General features: G+C 45.2%; 1 protein-coding gene across 2 annotated transcripts; it reads right to left on the bottom strand.

Moving 5' to 3' along the window:
- Positions 1–739: 739 nt before the first annotated feature.
- LOC111156496 (VPS33A, CORVET/HOPS core subunit) lies at positions 740–23,458 on the bottom strand. 2 transcript variants are annotated; one of them, XM_022517433.1, is made up of 13 exons: positions 23,231–23,458; positions 20,956–21,021; positions 20,379–20,506; positions 19,326–19,512; positions 13,832–13,948; positions 12,485–12,659; positions 11,436–11,629; positions 9,544–9,670; positions 8,598–8,665; positions 7,916–8,053; positions 5,838–5,975; positions 4,277–4,445; positions 740–3,250 (listed from the first exon to the last, which is right to left on the bottom strand). In XM_022517433.1, the coding sequence occupies exons 1-13, from the start codon at positions 23,330–23,332 to the stop codon at positions 3,069–3,071; spliced, it is 1,791 nt and encodes a 596-aa protein (XP_022373141.1). In that variant the 5' UTR covers positions 23,333–23,458; the 3' UTR covers positions 740–3,068. The 2 variants fall into 2 exon arrangements, with proteins under 2 accessions (XP_022373141.1, XP_022373143.1); XM_022517435.1 differs by lacking the exons at positions 9,544–9,670; positions 11,436–11,629 and having other exon boundaries at positions 23,231–23,355.
- Between the last annotated feature and the right edge of the window lie 684 nt (positions 23,459–24,142).

Genomic DNA, 24,142 nt, shown 5'->3' with positions numbered 1-24,142 from the left:
CTTTGTACGACCTGCCATCTTTATTTTACCACAGTCCCTCTTCCTATCAGCCTTAGACACTCAGTTCATTTGGTAACTTTTTTAAAAAAGTATTTCTTCTTGAATTTCTGCTGAATAGACACTTCCTCCTGGTGACAGGCCAATCTTTAATGTAGAATTGAGAACAAGAGGCAGACCAGCAGGTCACGGTTAGCTGTAATCCATTTCTGGGGACGGCAGAGCCAGAGTGGCCAAACCTTCCCAGTGCTCTTCAAGAATTTTTAAGTGTGCTGGGGCGCCTGGGTGGCTCAATGGGTTAAGCCGCTGCCTTCGGCTCGGGTCATGATCTCAGAGTCCTGGGATCGAGCCCCGCATTGGGCTCTCTGCTCAGCAGGGAGCCTGCTTCCTCCTCTCTCTCTGCCTGCCTCTCTGCCTGCTTGTGATCTCTCTCTGTCAAATAAATAAAATCTTTAAAAAAAAAAAGGATTAAATGTGCTATTTTTCATATTCCCCCTTTTAACCGTTAGAGACACACCTCATGTTACTGCACTTTGCAGACAGTGTAGTTTTTAAAAATTGAAGATGTGTGGCAATCCTGTGCTGAACAAGTCTGTGAGCGCCGTCTTCCCAACAGCATTTGCTTACTTTGTCATATTTTGGTAATTCTATCTCAAGCTTTTCCATTATTATTATATTCGTCACGGTGGACTGTGACCAGGGGTTATAATTCACTGAAAGCTCAGATGATGGTGAGCATTTTGTAGCCAAATTCTTTAATAAAGCAATATACTTTTTTTTTTTAGACAATGCTTTTGCACACTTAAGAGGCTATAGGATAGTGTAAACATAATTTTATATGCACTGAGAAACCAAAACATTCATTCACCTCACTTAATTGCGACACTGACTTTATCGGGGTGCTCTGGAACCAAAGCCAAGTATCTCTCAGTATGCCTGTATTCTTTTGTTCTATAGTTAAACCACGACTCAAATACTTCTCTGTTGGCTAAAACTCAAAAGTATATAGTAAGACACAGAATAGTGCCTATGCAGACTTCTTTATCTATGTAGACTTCTTTTTTATGGAGTTGCTGGGGAGGCAGAACTGTCTACCTAGCTAGACAAAAGTCCAGACATGATGTAAACAATCCGCCCTCTCTAGGAATAAATGTACCATTCACATACCCTTTCCCAGTAAGGGCATACTCCTTTGAGACAGAGGCTGCTTCAAGGATTAAGTGAACTCACACAAAGGCGTATAATATATAATTATCCAGCACTTTCTATTTGCATACAAATGAAGCAATTGATGTTTTTAAGTCTTCTGCTGAATGCATTTTAAGAGCCGACCTAACTATCCTCTGAGCAAGCGAGTACAGAATCATGAGTGAATGTTGACACATGAGACACAACTGAGGGTCTGTTCACAGAACAAAAACCCCGGCCAAGGAGACCTGACCAGACTTGAACTGAATCCCGTGAGCCAAAGACATTGAGGGACAAGGTGGATTTCGTCCTCTAAGCGGCTGAGGCTGACAACAGCTGGGGCTTGGAAGGTATAAAACGAATCTCCCTGGGATAATGAGTATTTGAAAATGGATTTTCTAAAACAGACCTGGTTTTTTTAAAAGACCCTTTTCCAAATACTGAATGTCAAGGCCAAGTGGAATGCATGAGAAGGAAATCTTTTAAATAATACCTCTTCTGCTCCTCATTCTTAGAGAGATCTTTTTTGTAGAATTTCTCTTTCACTCACAGCATGCAATGTGCTACCAGAATTTCACTAACAGAACAAAATGAGCAGAAAACAAGTGTGGTTACTGAGAAACAACAGAAGCCACACCTCCCCGGAGGAAGGATGCTGACCTTGATCCCCCAACAAAGGGGAGATTTGCAAGGGCTATGAAGCCATCCGTTTGGTCCCGTTCTTGGATTTAACTTCCAGATGCTGGGATGGAGCAGGAGGGAGGCAGGAACACACACAGGTTTCCAGCCTCTCGACCAACTCCCTGTCCCTCTGTCCCACAGGCTAACCATCCCTTGCAGGAGGAGCAGCTGCGACTGCTGGACGCCAAGGCCATGGACGAGCTGCACCAGAGGAGGCAGAGGTCACTGGACCAGGGCCTGCGGCGGAGCTGTATGTTTCCCAGCAAAACAGACGCAAGAGGCTGAGTGTGGAGAAGGACGTGTGCCAGCTACCGTGCAGGTGGCGTCGCCAAATGCCTAAGAAGCAGGAGTCGCTGCTGTTCACGGGGGACCAGCGGGTGCTGGGGCCCACGATGGATGGGGAAGAAAACGGACGCCTGGGCGGAGGCATCTACCACGGCAACACCAGGAACAACACACGTGCTCAGAAAGCGTCTGAATAGCGTCGAAGAAAATTCTCAGGCAGCTGCTCCCCAACCTCAGGTTCTTCGAAATAAAAAGCCCTTGACGAGTATGAGACCCACAGAACCCTAGCTGGTCAGACAGATGACGAACTTTGATTTGGAGAAGGCATTCCCTCCACGCCTCTTGCTTTATAGGAGCAGAAGACTGAGAAGCAGAAGGAATCAACACTTGCCTTAGTGACCACCTAAGACAGAGGCTGACAAACCACCGAACAGAATGTGGCCTAATCTGCAGGACAAAGAGATCTCAACTCAGTGACTGGGCCAGCTCCTGCTCCGTACCGCCCCAGGCCTGACGTGCCTTCCAGAAATTCCTATTGGGGTGAGACATTCTACTTTTCATTTTCAGCCCAGTCTCCACCTTCCTATGTTAAGAACAACCTCATTTGCGCAGCTGTATGAGATTATCTGTCCCCACCGTCCTTAATACGTTTGCAGGGTCTCTAAGGAAGACCCCGAGCTTAGAACTTTAACAACTGGTGTTCCTGGGAGCCAGATGGATTCTCTTCTCTTTTTTCTTCAAGAAATTAGAAACACGAAAGAGAAGCAGAAAGGAGAAACCAGTGTAATTGAAGAAGCTGACCCCCGAAGTAAATTCTGTATTCTCCTGTCATTCTTCGGTGGGGTTTCACTTCTGTTTGGCCGCTTCTCCAAAGGAGCAGTTTATTTTGTAGTTCACTCAAGTTGACTCTGATCCCCCTAGAAGGGTTTTTCCATTAGAGACTCTATCCAGCTGGCCCCATTCATTAGCTTCGTGGTGGCAATGACGTATTCTGTACCTCCATCTTCCAGCTGGGACAGAAATCGCAGCGCAGCAATTTCAGCAAAGGTTACTCCCCCGAGGAAAAATATCAGAGTGACTCGGTTTTCCCCTGGTTGACCTGAAAGGGAAACATTTCAGAAAAAACAATTATTTATTACGGGTGCTTCTCCTCCCACGTCTTAAAAAACTGCATCATGGGCGCCTGGGCAGCTCAGTGGGTTAAGCATCTGCCTTCGGCTCAGGTCATGATCCTGGGGTCCTGAGATTGAGCCCCATGTCGGGCTCCCTGCTCAGCGGGACATGTGCTTCTCCCTCTCCCACTCCCCCTGCTTGTGTTCCGTCTCTCGCTGTGTCTCTGTCAAATAAATAAATAAAATCTTAAACAACAACAAAAAAACTAAACTAAAAAACTGCATCATGGGGGTGCCTGGGTACTCAGTCGGCTGGGCACCCAACTCCTGGTTTTGGCTCAGGTCATGACCTCATGGGTCATGGGATGGAGCCCCAGAGCTGGGCTCTGTGCTCAGCAGGGACTCTGCTTATAGGTTCTCTCCCTCAGCCCCTCCTACCACTCGCTCTCTCACGTGTGCTCGCTCTAAAAATAAATAAATCTTTAAAAAAACCTGCATCATTGGGGGTGCCTGGGCAGCTCAATCGGTTAAGTGTCTGCCTTCCACCAGGTCATGATCTCAGCGTCCTGGGATTGAGCCCTGAGTCGGGTTCTGAGCCCAGCAGGGAATCTGCTTTCTCCCTCTCCCTCTGCCTCTCCCTGTACTTGCTCTCCCTCTCTCTCTAAAATAAATAAATCTTTAATTAAAAAAAAAAAAAACAGCATCATATATAAGAAAAAGCAGTTAACTGTGTCTTGGTACGTACAGATAGCTCCTTTGAAACTCAGGAACGCGATTTTGATCTCAATGTTTTTTCGAGCTCCTGAGATCCTCAACTCAGCAGTTGAAAGCTGGTCTCCTGAGGGAATGCTGGGTTCTAGAGCTTACACTGCACATTAGCAACTAACAAAAGAGGTTACCGGACCCTGAATCCTGTAAATACCTTACAAATGTACTTTACAAAGCAAATGCACAATCCACGAAAACCACACCAGCAGCACGTAATTCTCTACGGAGACTGGCCACAGACTTACGTTTCTTTTGCAGTCCCGTGGGCAAGGGCTGCCGTTCTTCGAAGTGGGGCCCTGGGAGTATGCGGAGAACTTCCTCTATGCTGCGCCAGCCAGGCCGCGAGAGCAGCTGCGCCAGGCGCACGCTGAGAGGGGCATAACCACTGTACACATACGATATGTCCGTGGGATTCTGTGAAATCATGAGAGGGGAAAGTCTGTAGCTACAGAGACGCAGAGCCACTGAGCAGCAGCCTTTCGGGTAACCCAAAATTCAGTGATTTGGCTTTGAAGGCAGAAACACAACCGAACTCCGCAACCTCCCGAGGTTAGCTTTGAACTTAGATCTTGAAAAAGCCACTCAAAGCATCTCGAGGCACCGACCATGAAATGCTGTTATCTGCTTTGGCAAGAAACTTCTTGGAGGGAAAGCCGGCACTCTCTAGCCGAGTGACGACATGCATGTCCCTGGAAGCCAGGCGTTCTACTTTCGGGCTTTTCTCTGACAGAAGGGCTCGTCCACCAGAAGAGACCAAAGCCCGATGTATTAACCGCAATTCCGTGCGTACTAGCAAAAGACTGGGAAGTGCCTGAATTTCTATCAAGAGAAATCTGTTACGTCAGAAATTAAGGTTTAGCTGCAAAACCACTATGCAGCAATTGAAAAAAAAAAAAAAAAAAAAAACTTACAAAAAAGAACGAGGTAGATCACAGAAGGATCTTCGAGATGTAGTATTAAGTGGTGGCTGGGGTGGGTAGGGAGAGGCAGGTCAGAACAGTGAAGAGAGGGGAGCTCATATATTGTTATTACGCTGTACAATATAGAAAGTAAGAGTATGGATATTCTACCCCCTGGGGGAAGATAATCCGATTCTGCCACTTTGAATTATTAGCTTTTGTTGTAGGAGGCCGCCTGATTAAGTTCCTATGAAAGACCAAAAAAGAAAATAATAGGAAGAAATTTAGAAAAACTGGAATCAACAACAAATGTAAGGCAACGTGCACTCTATTTCGGAGGCCAATGGTATAAATATGCGTCATTTATGTTAAAAGGTCTGTAGAGACACAGAGCCTTCCTGGACGGACAGATAAAAAACTGATTACAGCGGTTCCTTCTGAGGGAAAACCAGGGTGAGATGTGGAGGGAAACTGACTCTTCACTGTCTGCCTTACTTCTGTACGGCTGACATTTTTACCACACGTGCTGGACATTTTCCGGATCCTTCCACCTCTTCACTCCCCCAACTTGGTGCTCTGTGTCCAGGAGGCGAACCTGTAGGCTCTATGCCAATGTGCCCCCACGCCCTCTTTGGGTTGGCCAATGGGAGGCACCAGATGGAACCTGGAGAGTAGCCAGCACGAGGGGTCGGGTTGACGGCCCTGGCTTCCTTCTGCCACACTGCTGGAGGCTGGCTGTGTCTCTCGGCCAGAGGGCTCTCATCCCTCGTCTTGTTAGATGGCCTCTCCACACAGCTCTTCTCTCCAGGTTCTGGAACAGATTTCTGCGGCAGTTCCCTCTCCTTGCCCTCGGGCCCCGGCTGGTACCAGGAGGTACACTGAGCTGAAGCGGAGGGGCGTGTCTCACCTGCTCATTCACGTCATCCATCCAGAGGCGTAGCGTTTTCCGGATGGTTGGGTAATTGTTTCTGCCTCCCGTCTGTGGTTTCAGCAGGCCAACCTTCTCTAGGTTGTACAAGGTCAGTATGTGCTCATAGCCGTATGTCTGCAAGGCGAGCCGTTCGGACAGAAGTCAGATCAGGAAAAGAGTTTCTGCCACATTCTAAAAAGTGCACTTCCAACAAACGGATTTCGTTTGTACGCTGGGGCCCGTTACCCAAGTCCACGGGCTGTCTACGGGCACGGGGGCCGCGTGTAGCATGCGACCTGCCCGCTCGTCACAATTAACCAGCTCCCTGCTTCAAAGACCGATTTAAAGTTTTTCCTTTAAAGTCAGAATTTATTAAAAAAGAAAGTTAGAATTTATGGACCCAACTTAAGGGAGCATCGAATAAATAATAAATGTTTTAAGTGTGATATAATTTGATATTTAAAAAAACAATGAGGCACATTGATACACCCTGATGAGGAAGATCTGGATATATTCTTTTTTTTAAAAACTAATTTATTTACTTGAGAGAGAGAGAGAGTGCATGTGCACAAGAGCAGAGGGAGGGGCATAGGAGAGGGAGAGAGAATGTCAAGCAGACGCCCCGCTGGGCATGGAGCCCCACATCCATCTCATGACCCTGCGATCACAGTCTCAGCTGAAACCAAGAGTCGGGAGCTCAACGGGCAGTACCACCCAGGCGCCCCTGGATATATTCTCAAGGACAAAAAATACAGGAATAGAATACTATATACAGGAGGACTTTCTTTCTGTTTTTAAAAAGATAGAGTAGGGGGCACCTGGATGGCTCAGTGGGTTAATAAGCCTCTGCCTTCGGCTCAGGTCATGGTCTCAGTGTCCTGGGATCGAGCCCCACATCGGGCTCTCTGCTCAGCGGGGAGCCTGCTTCCCCCCTTCTCTCTGCCACTTGTGATCTCTCCCTCTGTCAAATAAATAAATAAATAAATAATCTTTAAAAAAAAAAAAAAAAGATACAGTAAATAATAACAGTAACAGCCAGCACTGACGTAACACTTCCGGGGGCAGGGCAGTGTCTGCTGTACGGGTGTCACACGCACCAACTCCGTGTCTTTATCAGAACCCGACGGGCTGGGTGGTACTACTGTCTCCATCTGACAGAGACGTTTATGTAACTTGCCCAAGGTCACACGGCTACTCAGTAACAGAGCCGGGACACGGACCCAGCCAGTCTCACCCCAGAGTCGGTGAGTGTGAATATTCTTTGTCCATAAATGCAAACAAGGGAGTCTGGAGGCGCATAACCTAACTGCGGCCCCGGGTCCTGTCTGGGGAGGGCGATGGGGGCAGGAGTGGGGAGCGGGGAGGACCGCATGTTGCTCCTGGACACTTGGCCTTATCTGAATCTTAGAGGATGAGAATGCATGCGTCATCTGTGTAATTTTTTAAAAGACAAAACAATATAAAAAAAAATTTGAGCACTTAGTTTTAATCGTAATGACTTTAACTGTGCCTGATGATAGCAAATAAATACTACATGAGACACGTCCAAACAGGGGAGAATTTTAAAAATAATGGTGGCCTTTTCCTAATCATGAAGTAAAATGGGCTTAATTTAAGTATGTCTGCTAAGGGATCATATCAGAAAATTTGCAAAGATGTCCTTTCCTCCATCAAATGCAATCTGGGTAAGAGCAAGGGCGCCAGACCCCAGTTCCCTGGGCTTTGGCACTGGCTCTGCCCCTCACTAGTCAGGTGACCTTGGGCTTCAGTTTTTTTCATCCATAAAATAGGGTCGATAACAGTATCTAACTCATAGGGCTATAGTGAGGATTAAACAAATGAATACAGTAAAGCTCTTTCACTAGAGCCTGGTACATAGTAAATGCTCAATAAACATTAGCTGTCGTTGTTATGCAAAAACAGTAAACAGCGATCAATACCAAGGACAACCACCCCCCAGTGTTAAAAAAAATTAAAAACAGTGGAAACAGTATACCAAAACAGGAGCTTTAAGCAGTATTTTTTTGAAAAGATGTTTCCTCCCTTAGGAAATTAGTCATTTGAAACCTACTGACCTGGAGAATTTCTCTTTTATAATAATCCAGAACTTTTTGTTTGAGTCCACTATTGCACACGGACTGGAGACAAACCAGTCTTAACACCTTGATCAGTGGGTGCTTTTGGGCAATACAGTCTTCAATGTAACTATTGACCTGGAAACAAAACACACAGGTATGTATCCCGGCATCTGGTTTGGGGGCCTAAGGAACTTGGTCTTTAGGATTATTTTTCAAAGCAGAGGACACACTCCGGCAATGCAACTGCCCGTCTCGACACAGCAGCCAGCCTTCTGGGAGGATGTCTGGGGCGTGTGTGAGCATGCGTAATAGTAATTAAGCACCTTCTTGGAAAATAGGAGATTTTCTAGAGAATAGGAAATTTCCAGAAACTGAATGAATTTTAAATGTATTAATAGAGGTAGATATTTAAAGGAATTACATGAGCAGTTCCCTCAGAAAGCAAATATCTTCATTTAACTACGACAGGCCTTAAAGATGGCTGGTTTCAGGGGCTGGGAAGCGCCTTGTACAGCACACTGCTAACTGTCTGTGACATGAAGAAATCTAGACTTTCACATTCCGCACTTGCTCTTAAAAATGCCTCGGCAAGGCACGGGAATCAACACCGTTGCTATTCTACCTATAATCGTATGTTTGAGAAATCACCGATGATTTCTCAGTTGTTTTGTTCACATACCTTATCAGTGTCTACTCCGGACATAAACTCCTGTTCCGCTGTTAGTTTATCAAAGAAGTCTTCAGAAGCTGAAACGTAATCAGCAAATATGTAACTTAGAAATTAAGTAAATGTTGATTTATTTGAGCAGTGCGCTTTCCTACACAGAAGATAATTAAGAAACAAGACATGCCAAAAACAAGCAAGCAAAAGGCTCAAACTGTCATCTGAAAACAATCTTCTAAAACATGGAAAACCCTACACCCTTGTGCTCCTCAATTGCAGCGAGATGTAGCTGACCCCTTTGGGACCCTTTGGACTCAACACAGATCCCAAGAATTTTGCCTCGGTACCAGGGAAAGCCCATCCCCCTAGCAACTCACTATCATCATCAAATTCAACCCAGTTTTAACTGCTTTCTATTAACATGAAAACAAAGGACTGATTTTCCAACACCATGTTTTACTTTGGATTCAAAGTAGACTTCATAATACACGGCACCCATTTTTGCGAATAAACTTGTCTTCTGTTTAATATACATCTTCCGAGCGCTTTCAAAATACTCAACGTATGATCTCTCTACCAATTCTGCAGGAAGTTTTCCAGGGAAAAACAAAAACAAAACCAGAAATGTCACGTTGGTCTGACTAAAAAACCCTTAACAAGAGGGAAAATTCTAGACAAAAAGGAGCCTCATTATGGTGGCAAACTTACGGAAGAGTTTTTTCCTCTTACCGCTTTTCCAAATATTTTGTCTTAGGATGGTATTAATAATGGGAAGAAAATGAGCTAACCACAAATGAAACACATTTAACTATGGACATGCGAACACTTAATTTTTAACACTGAGAATGACAATGTTCACAGAGAGCTGCCTTTCCCAAGGAGGTATTGTGGCGCCTGTGACCCTGGCGTCAGTGCGTACGAAATCAGCCACGATGAAAATCATCCCTCCAAGGATACTCACTGGTAACATCCTTGATTAACTCAGCAATCGAGGTGTGGTTTGCAAGTGAGCCCCTTGCCGCTTGCATGTGGGGTAGCTGGGAAACAAACTGCTTGATCTCCCCAACAGTCTTAGCATTGTGCCGCTCCTGAAATGGAGGAAACGACAGAGCCATCAAGCAGGGGAGAGATTTTATTTATTAATTTTTTAAAGACTTTTTTTTTCCCAAGATTTTATTTATTTGAGACAGAGTGTGCACGCGCACAAGTGGAGTAAGAGGCAGAGGGAGAGGGAGAAGCAGACTCCCCACTGAGCAGGGAGCCCGAAGCGGGGCTCGATCCTGGGACTCAGGGACCATGATCTGAGCTGAAGGCAGACGCTCAACCGAATGAGTCACCCAGGTGCCCTGAAGATTTTTTTTTTTTTTTTTTAGAAGATTTTATTTATTTATTTGACAGAGAGAGATCACAAGTAGGCAGAGAGGCAGGCGGCGGGGGTGGGGAAGCAGGCTCCCCGCCGAGCAGAGAGCCCAATGCGGGGCTCGATCCCAGGACCCTGAGATCATGACCTGAGCCGAAGGCAGCAGCTTAACCCACTGAGCCACCCAGGTGCCCCCACGGTATTTTATTTTTAAGTGCTCTCTTCTGTGTCTTGCTCATGGGATGTATGACTTATATCAACGTGAGAAAAAGAATGCAAATAAATCAGGCCAAACCCAGCTCCGACGTTACAAGAGAAACAGAGATGAGTTCATGGTGCCTGACTACTGTGTTAGCAGTTTTCAGAGAGTAAGTGTGTGAGGTTTTCTCCTCCTATGCCCGGGATCCTATTGTGACTGGCATTCGGGGGCATCTGAGTATTTGTGGGGGCACTATTAGGTTACCCACAAACACTTCCAAATAAAAAACAAAAACATTATGTTAAGAGGGAAACATAAACAGCAAAAGTATCCTCTATAAAAAGATAAAAAAGATTCATTCTTACTGCTGAATCTCAATCCTGAATATTGTCCATGAACAAAGTAAACCTCGCTTAGTGATGGATTTTTTTTTGGCAAAATTTAATCATGTAAACCAAATGTAACTTCAGAAATGTGAAAATCGGGCGCCTGGGTGGCTCAGTCATTAAGCGGCTGCCTTTGGCTCAAGTCATGATCCCAGGGTCCTGGGATCAACTCCCACATCAGGCTCTCTGCTCAGCGGGGAGCCAGCTTCTCCCTCTCCCGCTCCCCCTGCATGTGTTCCCTCTCTCTCTCTGTCAAATAAATAAATAAAAATCTTAAAAAAAAAAAAAAAAGAAATGTGAAAATCAATGAACAAATATAATCCGTCAGAAAGATGAAATCTAGAAATATAGACTTGGTGAAACATTAGTTTTCAAAAATTTTCCCAGTTTGTGTTTCCAAAGTCTAAACAGAGTTTATCATGTTACTGAATTCCCTGTTTTGGAAGTGAGCTTGCCCAAGGGTACATGAGTGGCCGGGTGAGAGGGGGCGGGAGGTGATAATGAACCACCTCCCTCATTGTCACCCGCCCCCCCCCCCCGCCCCGGCCTCCACAGGGACTTAGCACTGTCCCCCCTGACCTCGAGCTCTATTCTGGAGGATCTTTTATTTATAGTACAGCTAGCTTCCTCGTGAGGGAGGTAGGAGATAACGAAAAAGAAAAGGTAAAACAAATATCTATAAGAGGCTGTAAACCGCAAGCAATGCTCCCGCCACCCCACCAGAAGGAGCAAACGGAACACATTCTGTCACGGGTCTGGGAACAGGTCCCAAAAGAAACCCTAGGGAGCCTCAGTTCCTTAGGAGGGAAACGTGGCCCTGCACGGACGCCCTGAGGCTCTTCCTCCCCTCGGTGGGCGGGGGCTCCAGCCTGAGACCCAGGGCAGCAGCAAAACCCAAACAGCCTCACCTCAAACGCTGCGGAGATCACCTTCGCTTTCTTGCTAAGCACGGAGCCTACTGCGTTGAAGTTTTTGTCTCGGATCTCGGCATAGAGCTCCTCTGCGGAATTCAGCTGAAGCTTCTTTGCTTCCGTGGGGAGCTCCTTCCCACCATCGCCCTGTTTCTTCGGGGCAAATTTCTCCGGAGGTAATTTCACATAACCTGGGAACGACAGTGGAAGGGGGCAAGGTCCTGTGTGCATTTACTGAAGGAACAGATCAGGTGCCCAGGCACAAAACAGGATTTTCCAACTCAGGAGACAAATAAGCCAGCTTCAGGAAACAAATTGCATATAATACTGAGGTTTTTATTTTTCCACAAAGTAGACTTTGATGGCAAAAGAAATATATCTGGATTATTATTAGGATTATTATTAAACATTTCTAAAATTTAAAATGCTGACAGAAATAAACAAGCCTATGGTGTGGGCCAAAGCCAAATCAACATGTCTCTGACCTTGGACCTAATGATCTGTCACACCTAAATGCTAGCAGGCCTCCTCAATCTTCCATCTGGTGTCCCCAGTGTCGAGTGTCGGCCCTTCCCAGGATACGTCGCACTCTGATCTCCACGGCAGCATCCCTGCGTTTCTGACTCGGCCTGCCCTTCGCTGTGGCCTCTCCACCCACCCCTCACCAAATGCAGTGCAAATACGGTCTCTCCAACAAGCTTTCCCAACAACCGCCAGCCCCGAGGGTCCGCCTTCTCCAAACTGCGGCGCCGTCTGTATCTAACTGAGGGTCACTGCCCACAGGGACAAGCAGAGTCCTGCACACTAAGCATCCGGCCAGCCTTCGTGGGACCGACAACACCAGTTTTTGCCGGACTTTTGTTTAATCTGGTGTCCGAAAGCCAGAAGTCAGAACTGTATTTTCTCAAATAGCTTCTGATTTATATGCAAAGAAAGCATCTCAAAGAAAACCACCCCCAAAACGAAACCCCCTCCTCTCAAAAAACGCCCTTTTGAATATTTTTATCCATTGACCTTTCAGGAAACACAGAGGTCACTTTACTTACTGTTCTGAATGCCATAAATTTCATCAATGAGTCCTTCATATGTAAGCTGAGTGGCGAGAGGCGTCAATAAATCCACATTTCGATCGAGCAACAAGAGATTATCAAAAACAGGAAATATTGAATTTTGGCTTCCTGTAAACTCTCTCTTCATCCTGATCATCATATTGGCCACTTGCTGGAAACAAAACATTAGATCAGGTGGGACCTTTCTGGGAAGCAGCAGATTTTAAAATGTAGCTAAAAACAGAAAGACATTCAAAAAAATGTAAAAGGAGGGAAACTGTGGAAGGGTGAGACTGATCATAAATCAGCAGTTGGGGTGCCTGGGTGGCTCAGCGGGTTAAGGCCTCTGCCTTCAGCTCAGGTCATGATCCCGGGGTCCTGGGATGGAGCCCCGCATCGGGCTCTCCACTCAGCGGGGAGCCTGCTTCCTCCTCTCTCTCTCTCTCTCTCTGCCTGCCTCTCTGCCTACTTGTGATCTCTGCCTGTCAGATAAATAAATAAAATCTTTAAAAAAAAAAAAAAAAGCAATCAGCAGTTAGAGAAAAGCGTCTGCTGCTGGCCACCCACTCCCATATGTGCACGCGTGCCGATGGCTGCCCCAACTCGGGGAGGCGGGAACTTGTTATTCACAAGACCCCTGTAAAGCCACCATGAGCGCTGACTCGGTGCGTACTGAGCCTCTGCTCCAAGGAGAAACACGGGGTTAGGCTCCTGTGAGCCTCTGGTCACAACATTTCTACCAACTCATCAATGGGCAAGCTTGTTTTCCGTGTGCCTCTATTTAAAGACACTATTTCCTACAGATTGTTGTGTCACCAACAATGAACTCTGAGCCAACAGCACCATCACTCAGGCCTGCGGGAAGCTAAGCCAACACGGCATCCTCCTCTTGGTAAGGCCCAACCACGGCACTGCAACCCTCCTGAGCAGGGGGACACGGGCAGTGCCGCACGACCACCCTTGGGGCCCTGTGAAACAGGGAAATCACCAACAGAAAGCACAAAAATGCAAAAAACATGGTGTTAAGTAGTGCGTGACACTACATAATGGCCAAAAAGGACACTTGTTTATAGCCCGAGAGCCGAAACAAGAGGGCAAGCACTGCTTTTGCAAGGACGTCAGCTGGGAACACGCACAGCGGGCCGCTCAAACTTTTTGCCACTGTTGATGTGGCCGCAAAACACTGTGAATATCAATTTGGAGTTACATGTATATTTCAGCAATTAGGTGAGTTCAGAAATAAATAGGATTGGCTGTACTTGTTTGTAAATAGCTTCCCATCTCTCCCTTTCTGGGTACCAGGGCACCCCTTCCTTCACCGCAGAAACATGCACCGCTTCTTACCCTGGCGCACTCTCCTTTCCCAAAGATCTGGGGGATTGTCCCGTACAGAGCCTGCAGGGTCATCAGCCCCTTGGCTGCGTGGTAGAGGCTCGTCTGGTCACTCTCCAGGTAGCACTCCTGCGGGGAGAAAGGGTGGTTCCTGTTAGGCCCCTGTCACTGGGCGCGTGCTGGGTACCTGCCTCTGTCTGGCCCTGGGACGTCCCCTTTATTTCCCACTTTGCCTGGAAAGCTGGGGACGCAAGACCGTCTTGTCAAGCTGCTATCTGGCGGTTGAGAACACAAGGCCAACAGCTATGCTACTGGGATGTAGCTGTGGAAGCAACTGGCAGAACCTTCTGGAAGGAAAGTGTTCACCAAGCACAGCAATTCTTCTTACTTATCGACTCTCAAGTAAACTGATTAATGAAGATGGACAATGAGAATGGAAAGGCATTCTGGAAAGGCCACATGCTAATCCCCACAAAGGCACACATTCTTTGACCCCCGAAGTGCCAGAGGACCGCACAACAGAACACTCAGCTGTTCTGACAAACATGAGATCTCACATACACTGACAAAAAACATAGCTGAACAATCTTTAGAGTATGAACTCATTTTCAGAAAATACATTTTACTTTATAAGATACATGAGGTCCATTTTGTCAAGGCCAACAAAATACACACAAAGCCAGTTGGGAAGCGAGAGGGGAAATGCTCAGTTCTAACACTGACTCAGGTCGCCTTGATCTGAGCCGCTCTGTGCCACTTCCCAGCTGCTCCCTCCACTGGTCAGATAACCTCTGTGTGCCTCTATTTACTAATCTGTAAAAGGGAGTACATTCTACATAGTGTAAAGAGTAAATGAAGAAAATGCACATAAAACATTAAATCCCAGCACTCGAAACATACAGCAAGTGCTTAATAAATGTTAGCTTTTATTATTTGTAATTTTTTGGCTGTTTTTCACGATCATCTTCTGTTCCCAAGTCAAATGGTACATGAGGGGCCTGGGTGGCTGAGTTGGTTAAGTGTCCGACTCTGGATTTCGGCTCAGGTCAGGATCTCAGGGTCGTGAGATCAAGTCCCACGTCGGGCTCTGTGCTGGGTGTAGAGCCTGCTTAATTAAGATTCTCTCTCCCTCTCTCTCTCCCTCTGCCCCTCCCCCCTCCAAAAGAAATAATAAGTCAAAATGGTACGTTGCACCAGACTCCTGCCCTTCACCCACCCACCCACCCAACGGGTCTAGTCTAATACCAGAGGGATTAGGGAAGATAGAGAGGAGTACTCGGGCACTCTGCCCCTGGGAGGAAGGAGGGCTGTCCCCTGAAGACACTGTGAGGACTGTCTGGTCACTAATGGAAGCATTGCTGGAGGAGGGCTCTTCCAAGTCTGGAAGTGCCAAATAGGAAGGTAAAAAAAAAAAAAAAAAAAGTGTCTAAGACACACTTTCTGGCAAAATAACTTAAAATCCCTGACAGGAGCAGAAGTAAGACAAAATTTCAAGAAAAAAAAAGTATTAGGGAACATCTCTCAAAATAGTATTCTTCTTATTATTTTTTAAAGATTTTATTTATTTATTTGAGAGAGAGAGAGAGAGAGAGCACGAGTGAGTGAGGGGGAGGGCAGAGGAAGAGGGAAAAGCAGACTCCCCGCTGAGCAGGAGACCTGACATGGGGCTCGATCCCAGGACCCCCAAGATCACTACCTGAGCCGAAAGCAGACAGACGCTTAGCCAACTGAGCCACCAAGATGCTCCTTTAAGATTCTATTTTTTTTTTAGATTTTTTTTTTTTAAATTTATTTGACAGAGATCACAAGTAGGCAGAGAGGAGGAAGCAGGCTCCCCGCTGAGTAGAGAGCCCGATGTGGGGTTCAATCCCAGGACACCTGAGCCGAAGGCAGAGGCTTTAACCCACTGAGCCACCCAGGTGCCCCTATTTTTTTTTTTTAAAGATTTTATTTATTTATTTGACAGAGAGATCACAAGTAGGCAGAGAGGCAGGCAGAGAGAGAGAGAGGAGGAAGCAGGCTCCCCGCTGAGCAGAGAGCCTGATGCGGGGCCCGATCTCAGGAACCTGAGATCATGACCCGAGCTGAAGGCAGAGGCTTTAACCCACTGAGCCACCCAGGCGCCCCGACATATGCTAATATTGTTAACATTGAAATACACATACTTTTTAACCTTCAAATCCCACATGCCCACACAACAGAACAGCCCACAGTTTCTATAAAGGAAACAGGTTTATATACACTGATTTTTATGTATACGCATGAAGGCCGTGACACATTAAACCCTGTTACCGAGCATTCAATGGGGTGAACTCTGATTCCCACATTTTTATACACAACAATGATGGAGAAGATCCTAAGCACATTCCCACAGCACAGAAAGATCTACCTGTGCCTTCTGATGCCAAAACCCACTGAATTATACTCATTGTTTAAAATCACATAAATATGTAAAGTTACGTCAACTCCATCAGAAACTAGGGTTGAATTTTGCATTAGGGGGAATTCTCAGCGTTACCATCCAGGCAAAATCTTTTGATTTCTAAACAGAATCTGAAGTGAATGTACAAAACCAAGAGCTTGAAATTCCCAGCAGAAAATAATTGTCCTTTTTTTTTTTTTTTGCAAATCTTCAGAAAAACAAACAGGAAATCTCTCCTCTGGACAGGGCTTGTCATGCTGGGACATGTCTGCCTCAGCTGCTAGCAATTCGCATTAATTACAGAGATGTGAATTAATGACACGTGAGTACGCCATTACAGCTACGCAAGAAACAGATGGAGCAAAATGGTGACTCCAGTCCAGGTGATAGATATAAGGGTGTTCCCTGTCAAACTCCCAACTTTCGTTGAAAATTTTACATTTTTCATTTAAAACGATGGAGGAGGGGCGCCTGGGTGGCTCAGTCAGTTAAAGCCTCTGCCTTCGGCTCAGGTCATGATCCCGGTGTCCTGGGATTGAACCCCACATCGGGCTCTCTGCTCAGCGGGGAAGCCTGCTTCTCCCTCTCTCTCTGCCTGCCTCTCTGCCTACTTGTGATTCCTCTCTCTGTCAAATGGATTAAAAAAAAAAAAACTTAAAAAAACCCCAAAAAGATGGTAAATAAAACAAATACATAAAATGACATTTGCAAGAAAACTCTCCATTCTGGAGAACAAAGGCATGCACATTTGCTATAAACACAGAAAATAAGCAGCAGAGAAAACCAGGCCTGGAACAACTGGCTAGCCACCTGGAAGAAATTAAATGAGACTCTACCTCACACCACACAAATACACAATTCAAGCTAGATTAAAGCCCTGACCTTTTTTTTCCCCCAACAAAGCAAAACTTCCAAGTCTTTTGAGGAAGATAAAAGATTTCTCATGTCTTCAGGATGGAGAAAGATTAGTAATACTCAAAAAAAGCACAAACTAAAAGAATAAAAGTGATATATTTAACTACTTTAACTTGGAAGACTCCTACCTCTCAGTGTCAAAACTTACTACAAAGCCAAGTAATGGAGAGAGTATGGTACTGCCCTAAGGACAGGCACAGTGATTAATGGAATAGAACTGGGACATCAGAAATAAACACTTACATTTATGGACAACTGATTTTCAACACCAAGGGCACCAAGACAATTTAACGAGGAAAGTTCTGCCTTCCAGCGAACAGTGCTGAACAAATGGACAGCCACATGCAAACAAAGAAGTTGGATCCCCAACTCACATCAGATAAAAGGGAACTTAAAGTAGCTCGAAGACCTAATGTAAGACTGAAACCATAAAACTCTTTGAAGAAAACATAGGGGTCAATCTGTTACTCTGGGTTAGGCAACGATTTCTTAGATGGGACACCGAAAGCAAAAGCATCAAAAGGGAAAAAAAACATAAACTGAACTTCAAAATGAAAAATTTTGTGTTGAAAAAATTTTTTTGTATTGGGAGAGAACGCTTTTACCAAGTGAAAAAAACTCACAGAACGGGAGAAAATACTTGCAAATTGTGAATCCAATAAAGAACTTGCATCTAGAACATTCCAGAATTCTTACAACTCTTCTAATGAGAAGATAAGCTATTCCGCTTTAAAAAAATGCACCACGGATCAGAATAGACATTTCTTTTCTTTTTTTTTTTTTTTTAAGATTTTATTTATTTATTTGACAGAGAGAGAAATCACAAGTAGAGAGGCAGGTAGAGAGAGAGGGGGATCCCAGATGGCTTGATCCCAGGACCCTGAGATCATGACCTGAGCCGAACGCAGAGGCTTAACCCACTGAGCCACCCAGGCGCCCCAGGACAGACATTTCTTTAAAGGAAGACATACAAATGGCCAAGAAGCTCATGAAAAGGTGATCAGTATCACTAGTCCCTATGGAAACGCACATCAAAACCACAGTGAGATAATGCATCACATTCTCCAGGATAACAAACTTCAAAAAGACAGACAATAATGTGCTGGTGAGAATTTAAGACTGGAGCCCTTCTCTCTCTCTGGTGGGAGCAGAAAATGGGTGAGGACAGACCTTTACCGTATGACCCTGTGATTCTACTTCTAGGTATAGGTAAGGGAAATGAACATACATGTATTAATGTTAATGAAAACTCATGTTAATGTTGGCAGCATCATGATCGCCGACAGATGAAAAATCATCACCTGTCCACTACAGATGAATGATAAACAAAATGCGGGAGGGTTTTACCACGGAATACCGTTTGGCAATAAAAGGAAAGGAAGGACTGATACATGCCACAATGTGGACGAGCCTCAAGAACATGACGCTAAGAGGCCAGACACAAAAGACCACAGGTTGTATGATTTCATTGATAAGAAATCTCCAGAACAGGCAAATCCATACAGATGGCAATGGACTAGTGATTGCCAGTAGCTGGGGGCGGTGGGGGGTTGGGGTGGGGAGGAGTGACTGCTGAAGGGCAGAGGATTTCTTTCTGGGATGATAAAAATGGTCCACAATGAGACGGCGGCGATGGGTGCACAATTCCATGAACACCCTGGAAACTGGTGCACCGCACACTTTAAAAGGGTAAATTTTATGGCATGTGAATTAGGTCTCAATAAAGCCATTACTAAAAAAATAAAAATAAATAAAGCAAAGCACTTTATAATGGGAAATGTCTACGTGATAAAAGATTTTATAAGTAAAAGTTAAAAAGATATTAAAAGGAAAAGATAATATAAGTAAAAGTATAAGTAAAAAAAAAATTATAAAAAAGACGCAAAAACCACAGATCGGGAGAACATACTTGCAGCTTCTGTAACCCACAGTGATCCGTGAACACAATATATAAAGAATTCCTTAAAAAGAAAAAAATGGGCAACAAAAATGAACAAGCTGAAGATCTCCGAAGAGGAAAAAATCTTAAATGTCAATAAACACATGGAAAGAGGGTCAGCTTCACGGAAGTCACAGAAATGCAGATGAGAACAGGATCGCTGGTACTGACATGCTCATAAATAAGAAAAAACTGAAGTCTGACATTGAAAGGGAGAATGTCGTACTTACTTTGAACGCACCCTCCGATTCCATGGATAAGAGATCCCCATCAAATGGAATGAGGTCGAGGCTGTACTCGTCCCGATGAATAAAGGATCCCAGAACACCCAGATCCTTCAACCGCTGTTCGCACAGTAAACTACGTCGCGGAACAAACAAAATGTGGAAATCTCTTGTTGGACCACGTCTGTCTTCACTGCAAATGAAGTACACTGGTTAGCTTACGAGCAGCCACAAGTCATAGGCTATTTTACTTATTTTACTCCCAGAGCCTTACCACTGCCTTGGCACACAGCAGGCGCTGAATAAATGCTGGTTGGATAAACAAATACACACTGACTTTCAGATTCACACACTGTTATACAGTTGCCCCTCGCAGGAAAGAGGCATTGATTCACAGCCAGTGTTTCCTGATGCATTTTCTAACTTTCTCTTAAACTTTCTGTGGGGCTTTAAAGCTCTCAGGTTTATTGAAACAGTATATCCGTGTCTTACTGAAAACAAATGATTCTTTAACCCCACCAATGCAGTGACACGGTCTTACAGGAAATGAAAGATCAATCTTGACTCCCAGGTCTAGTCTCCTTGACAGCAGACTTCCCAAAATAGCCCATATGCTTTTAAGATCTTAAGGGCCACATCAATCAACTGTACCACAGAGTGCAGACGGGGCTGAGAACTTCCTCTAAAGATTGGATGCAGTATTAAATTTTAATCAGCTTGTACTTACTTTGCTTATGAAAGTCAAGCACACTACACTGAATGTATTGAAAAATAACCATCTGAGGTTTTGGTTTTGTAATCAGAGTCCTTTCTATTGGTATAGGTCCCAGTTTTAGCTGTCCAGAAAATGGGGTTATATGTTGATCCCCTTCTCCAACTGTTTGAACAACTTCACGAGTTTCCCATTTGCCCTCTTAGGTTCTTTCGCGCCTGCCCTGTTCTCTAATGGCCACCTTTCCCGGAACTGACAAGAAGAGGAATTCCTGTAAGAGGCTCAGTACGTTACAACCATTAGAAGGACCAACAGCTTTTGGACCAAACATAAGCTGTGAGAGATACCTGAGCACATTTTCAGCAATTATATCCATCAGTTCTAGCCTGGGTCTGACAAAAAAAATAATATTCTTGACATCAGCTGCTGGCAAACGACTTCCTTTAAGAGTGAACATTTTTTCCACTTCATGTTCCTAGGAAAACACACACACAAAAGGTTAACAAAAACCCTGAACTTTACCTGTCATATCCAGACTCAGACATCAGTAACAATCCCAGCCGAATGACATTACTTGATTAGCAAAATTTAGTTTCCCCAAATCCAGATGTATAAAGGACAAAGTTTCAGGATTAAGTCACTGCTACTGCACCTGAATTCAAATGACTCTCACTTGAGAAACCGTCAGTGACACTAGGTAATGGTCACTTACTACAAGGCTAGTATTTTCCCTAGAATTAGGTTCAACATAAAATCACTGGCCAATGGACCACTGTATGAAGAATGTTATACATGAATTAGTATCAGTGTCTCTAAGGGCCAAAGAGCTTTGCCAGCCAATTACTCAGGAGAAAATGTAAAATCCCATTATTGCTAAAGTTTAGAATTATTAATTCCTGAACAAAACCCAAATAACTCATTTACCTTCAGTAGTGAATATTGTGCAATCAGGCCAAATGGTCCTGTGAGGTACTCGTCCCAAACTATTGCCTGTAGGATGGAAGGGACACTCTCGTTATAGTTAATATCAGGAATTTCACCAAAACCAAAAAAAAAAAAACAAAAAAAACCAGCAGTCATATGTAGTAGGAATATTTGCTTCAAACTCTGAATTAACAAAAATTTTAATTGGCTCTAACCACATTCATATCTTACAGGTCTAAAAAAAACCAGCCCTGGACAAGTGATGCTACTGCTGGGTTTTTGTTTGATTTGTTTTGTTTTGTTTAAAGATTTATTTATTAGAGAGAAAGACAGAGAGTGAGTGAGTGTGCAGGGAGAGGGAGGGGGAGAGGGAGAAGGAAAGAGAGAATTTCAACCAGACTCCCCTGAGGGCAGAGCCCAACTTGGGGCCCAACATGGAGCCGGATCCTATGACCCTGAGATCACGACCTGAGCCAATATCAGGAGTTGGGAGTCTTAACAGACTGAGCCACACAGGGGCCGCAGTGACGCTACTGTTGTCATGGGGAAGTTAAGACTTAATCACTGTCCTCAACAGAAAGAAGGAACTATAGTTTGTTGTGTATCTGTGTCATGGTATTAATTATTAGACTGAATGAGATGGAAACTGCTAATGGCAACAGTTCAACCTAGTATTTTCTATGGAAATGTCATATGATCAAATTATATAAAATTAAAACCTTGGATATAGGTATTACAAATATTACTTTGACAGAAAAGTTTTAAAAGGTTTGGGAAGTTTAAGTACCATGTCCAGGGTCACATAGGGACCTTAGACCTTACCTATAGCATAGGGGGACCAACCTAGAACTCAGTGACCCACAAATCATTGCTCTGGGCCCTTAAGAGCCTTTCTACTACTAATCCCCAGAGTAATTTCTTCCTCCTCCGCTTTTTTTTTTTTTTTTTTTAAATAGAGGGTACATACCAGGTGGGTGGAGGGATAGAGGAAGAGGAAGAGAAAAACTTTTTTTTTTTAAAGATTTTATTTATTTATTCGACAGACAGAGATCACAAGTAGGCAGAGAGGCAGGCAGAGAGAAAGAGAGAGGTTAGCAGACTCCCTGCTGAGCCAAGAGCCCGATTTGGGGCTCGATCCCAGGACCCTGTTTCGGGGCTCGATCCCAGGACCCTGGGATCATGACCCGAGCCGAAGGCAGAGGCTTTAACCCACTGAGCCACCCAGGTGCCCCAAGAAGAGAGAATCTTAAGCAGGCTCCACATGGGGCTGGTTCTCACAACCCTGAGATCATGACCTAAGTGGAAATCAAGAGTCTGACGCTTAACGACTGAGCTACCCATGAGCCCCATTCTTCTTTTTTAACTGAAATTTTTACTGAGATAAGTGTAGATTAACATTTACTTGTAAGAAATAATCAGAGAGCCCTTGTATGTTCTGCCCAGCTTCCCCCAGTGGTAACATTTTGCAAAACCAGAGTACAATATTATATCCAGGATACTGACAATGATCCAACCCATGATTTTATTCAGATTTCAGTATCATTTCTTGAGCTTGAACTGGGCACCTAGGACTTAGCCTACTTTTTTTTTCTCTTAATGACTCCTCAGTTTTCCTTTTCTTTTCGGAGTTGTATTGCCAATTACTTAAGGAAGCCTGATAAATCCTAAGGGGAGTGGAAAAAGGTGACACCACTAAGAAGAAATCCTATCAAGTCCCTGATCTACCATTTCTCATTCAGCTGTAAGCTGGGTGGTGGTAAAAGTCTAACAGGAGAAACAATCCTCAGAATGGTCACGGTAAAACCTCAAATAACTATAATTTATTTCATAATCCGTGTGAGCAGCAGGTTGTAAGACGCTGGTGCTTCGGAGACTTTCGATGGTTCGATATACAACGACACGCTGTAATGCAGGGACACTGGACAGTCTATGTCCTTGGGCCGCGTCCCCCCCTCCCCGCGTCCTGATCTCGGGAGGCACCACACCTGCTGGACCTCTGGACATGAAGGGCACCTGACACAACCGTTTCAGGTGGCTGAGATAACCACAGTGGCTTACTGCGCTGCAACAAAACAAATGCTATGCCACGCCGACTCCGAGCTGTGTGCCTCCGGACCCACCAGTAGGCCCCTCTCCTCGCCTCACCCGACCCGCCTGTTCCCCTCCTCGGAAGCCCCCGAGACCTCATACACCTGGAGCTCAGGCGGTCAGGAACCAGATTAGGCCAGGCCGGACTGGCCGCTGGAGAGCACTGTCGCTGCCTCCCGTCCCTCACCTTGCTTCCCGCGCACTTGTCCAGGAACTCGCGCAGCTCGCGACGCACCGCCTCGCGCAGCACGTTCAGGTTCACTCGTCCGTAGGACAGGTGCGCCGCCATTTTGCCCCACCGCCCCTTTTCCCGGCGAGGCCCCGCGGACACGGACACGGTCACGTGACCGTGCTGCCACGTGACCGGGGCAGCTGACAGCACGCAAACCCGGAAACTGAATTGGGTTTACGTCTGCGGTCTTTCCTGGCCCTAGCGCCAGCGGTTTATTCTACCGAGTCGGTTCCGACACACCCCAAGACCGCCCCCCAGCCCTATCCGGACCCTGACTCAGTCCAGGAGTCGTTGGGCGCTGGGAATTGAGTTGAGAGGCGGGGACCGGCCCCCTACTCGTTCTTCTTAGCAGCAAGCATACCCACTATAATGGAAATCTTTTGTAGCACTCAGAAAGCCTTTCGCTTTGCTCTGTAGGCTAAACTTTACGAAAAAGGACAGCGGCTGAGGGAATCCGTCATGGGACGTCAATGTTTAGCTCTTCTGGTAAACTTCCACTGCATGGTATTTCACACATATACTATTCCTCGTGGAATCCAGTTCCATCAGTAAAATTCGTATGTTACCTTGTGAGTTGTGAGGATCAAAAAGGTGGAATTAACATCATGTTTCATATTAAAAGCTTAGAAGGGTGCCTGGACCTTAACTGCTTAATAACTAATGTTTTAGGAGGATAAGTGCGTCCCAGTACTTCGAGGATGGAAATTGATTATTTGGGAGGTGAAAGAGGCTTGAAAATGGGTCTTCAAGTGAATGCTTCCTTCAATCCTTTATATACACTCTGTGGTATGAAGAAAGGACTCACTAAACAACTACCATTAAGTCTGGGCAGGCAAAGAACAGAATTTCTGTTCTGTTCTGTTCTTC

Source organism: Enhydra lutris, unplaced genomic scaffold, assembly GCF_002288905.1.
Source record: "Enhydra lutris kenyoni isolate GAN:26980312 unplaced genomic scaffold, ASM228890v2 scaffoldscaffold46, whole genome shotgun sequence".
Lineage (NCBI taxonomy): Eukaryota > Metazoa > Chordata > Mammalia > Carnivora > Mustelidae > Enhydra > Enhydra lutris.
Note: the sequence above shows the minus strand (reverse complement) of the source record. Positions and strands in the feature narration are given on the sequence as shown.

Bases quoted from the DNA above. Each gene is read 5' to 3' on its own strand.
- LOC111156496 (XM_022517433.1), bottom strand. From the start codon at position 23,332: ATGGCGGCGCACCTGTCCTACGGACGAGTGAACCTGAACGTGCTGCGC. The intron at 21,022-23,230 runs GTGAGGGACGGG...TCCATCCTACAG, and splicing joins ACAAGTGCGCGGGAAGCAAG to GCAATAGTTTGGGACGAGTA. The intron at 11,630-12,484 runs GTAAGTAAAGTG...TGTCGTTCCCAG, and splicing joins AATTTATGGCATTCAGAACA to GTTATGTGAAATTACCTCCG.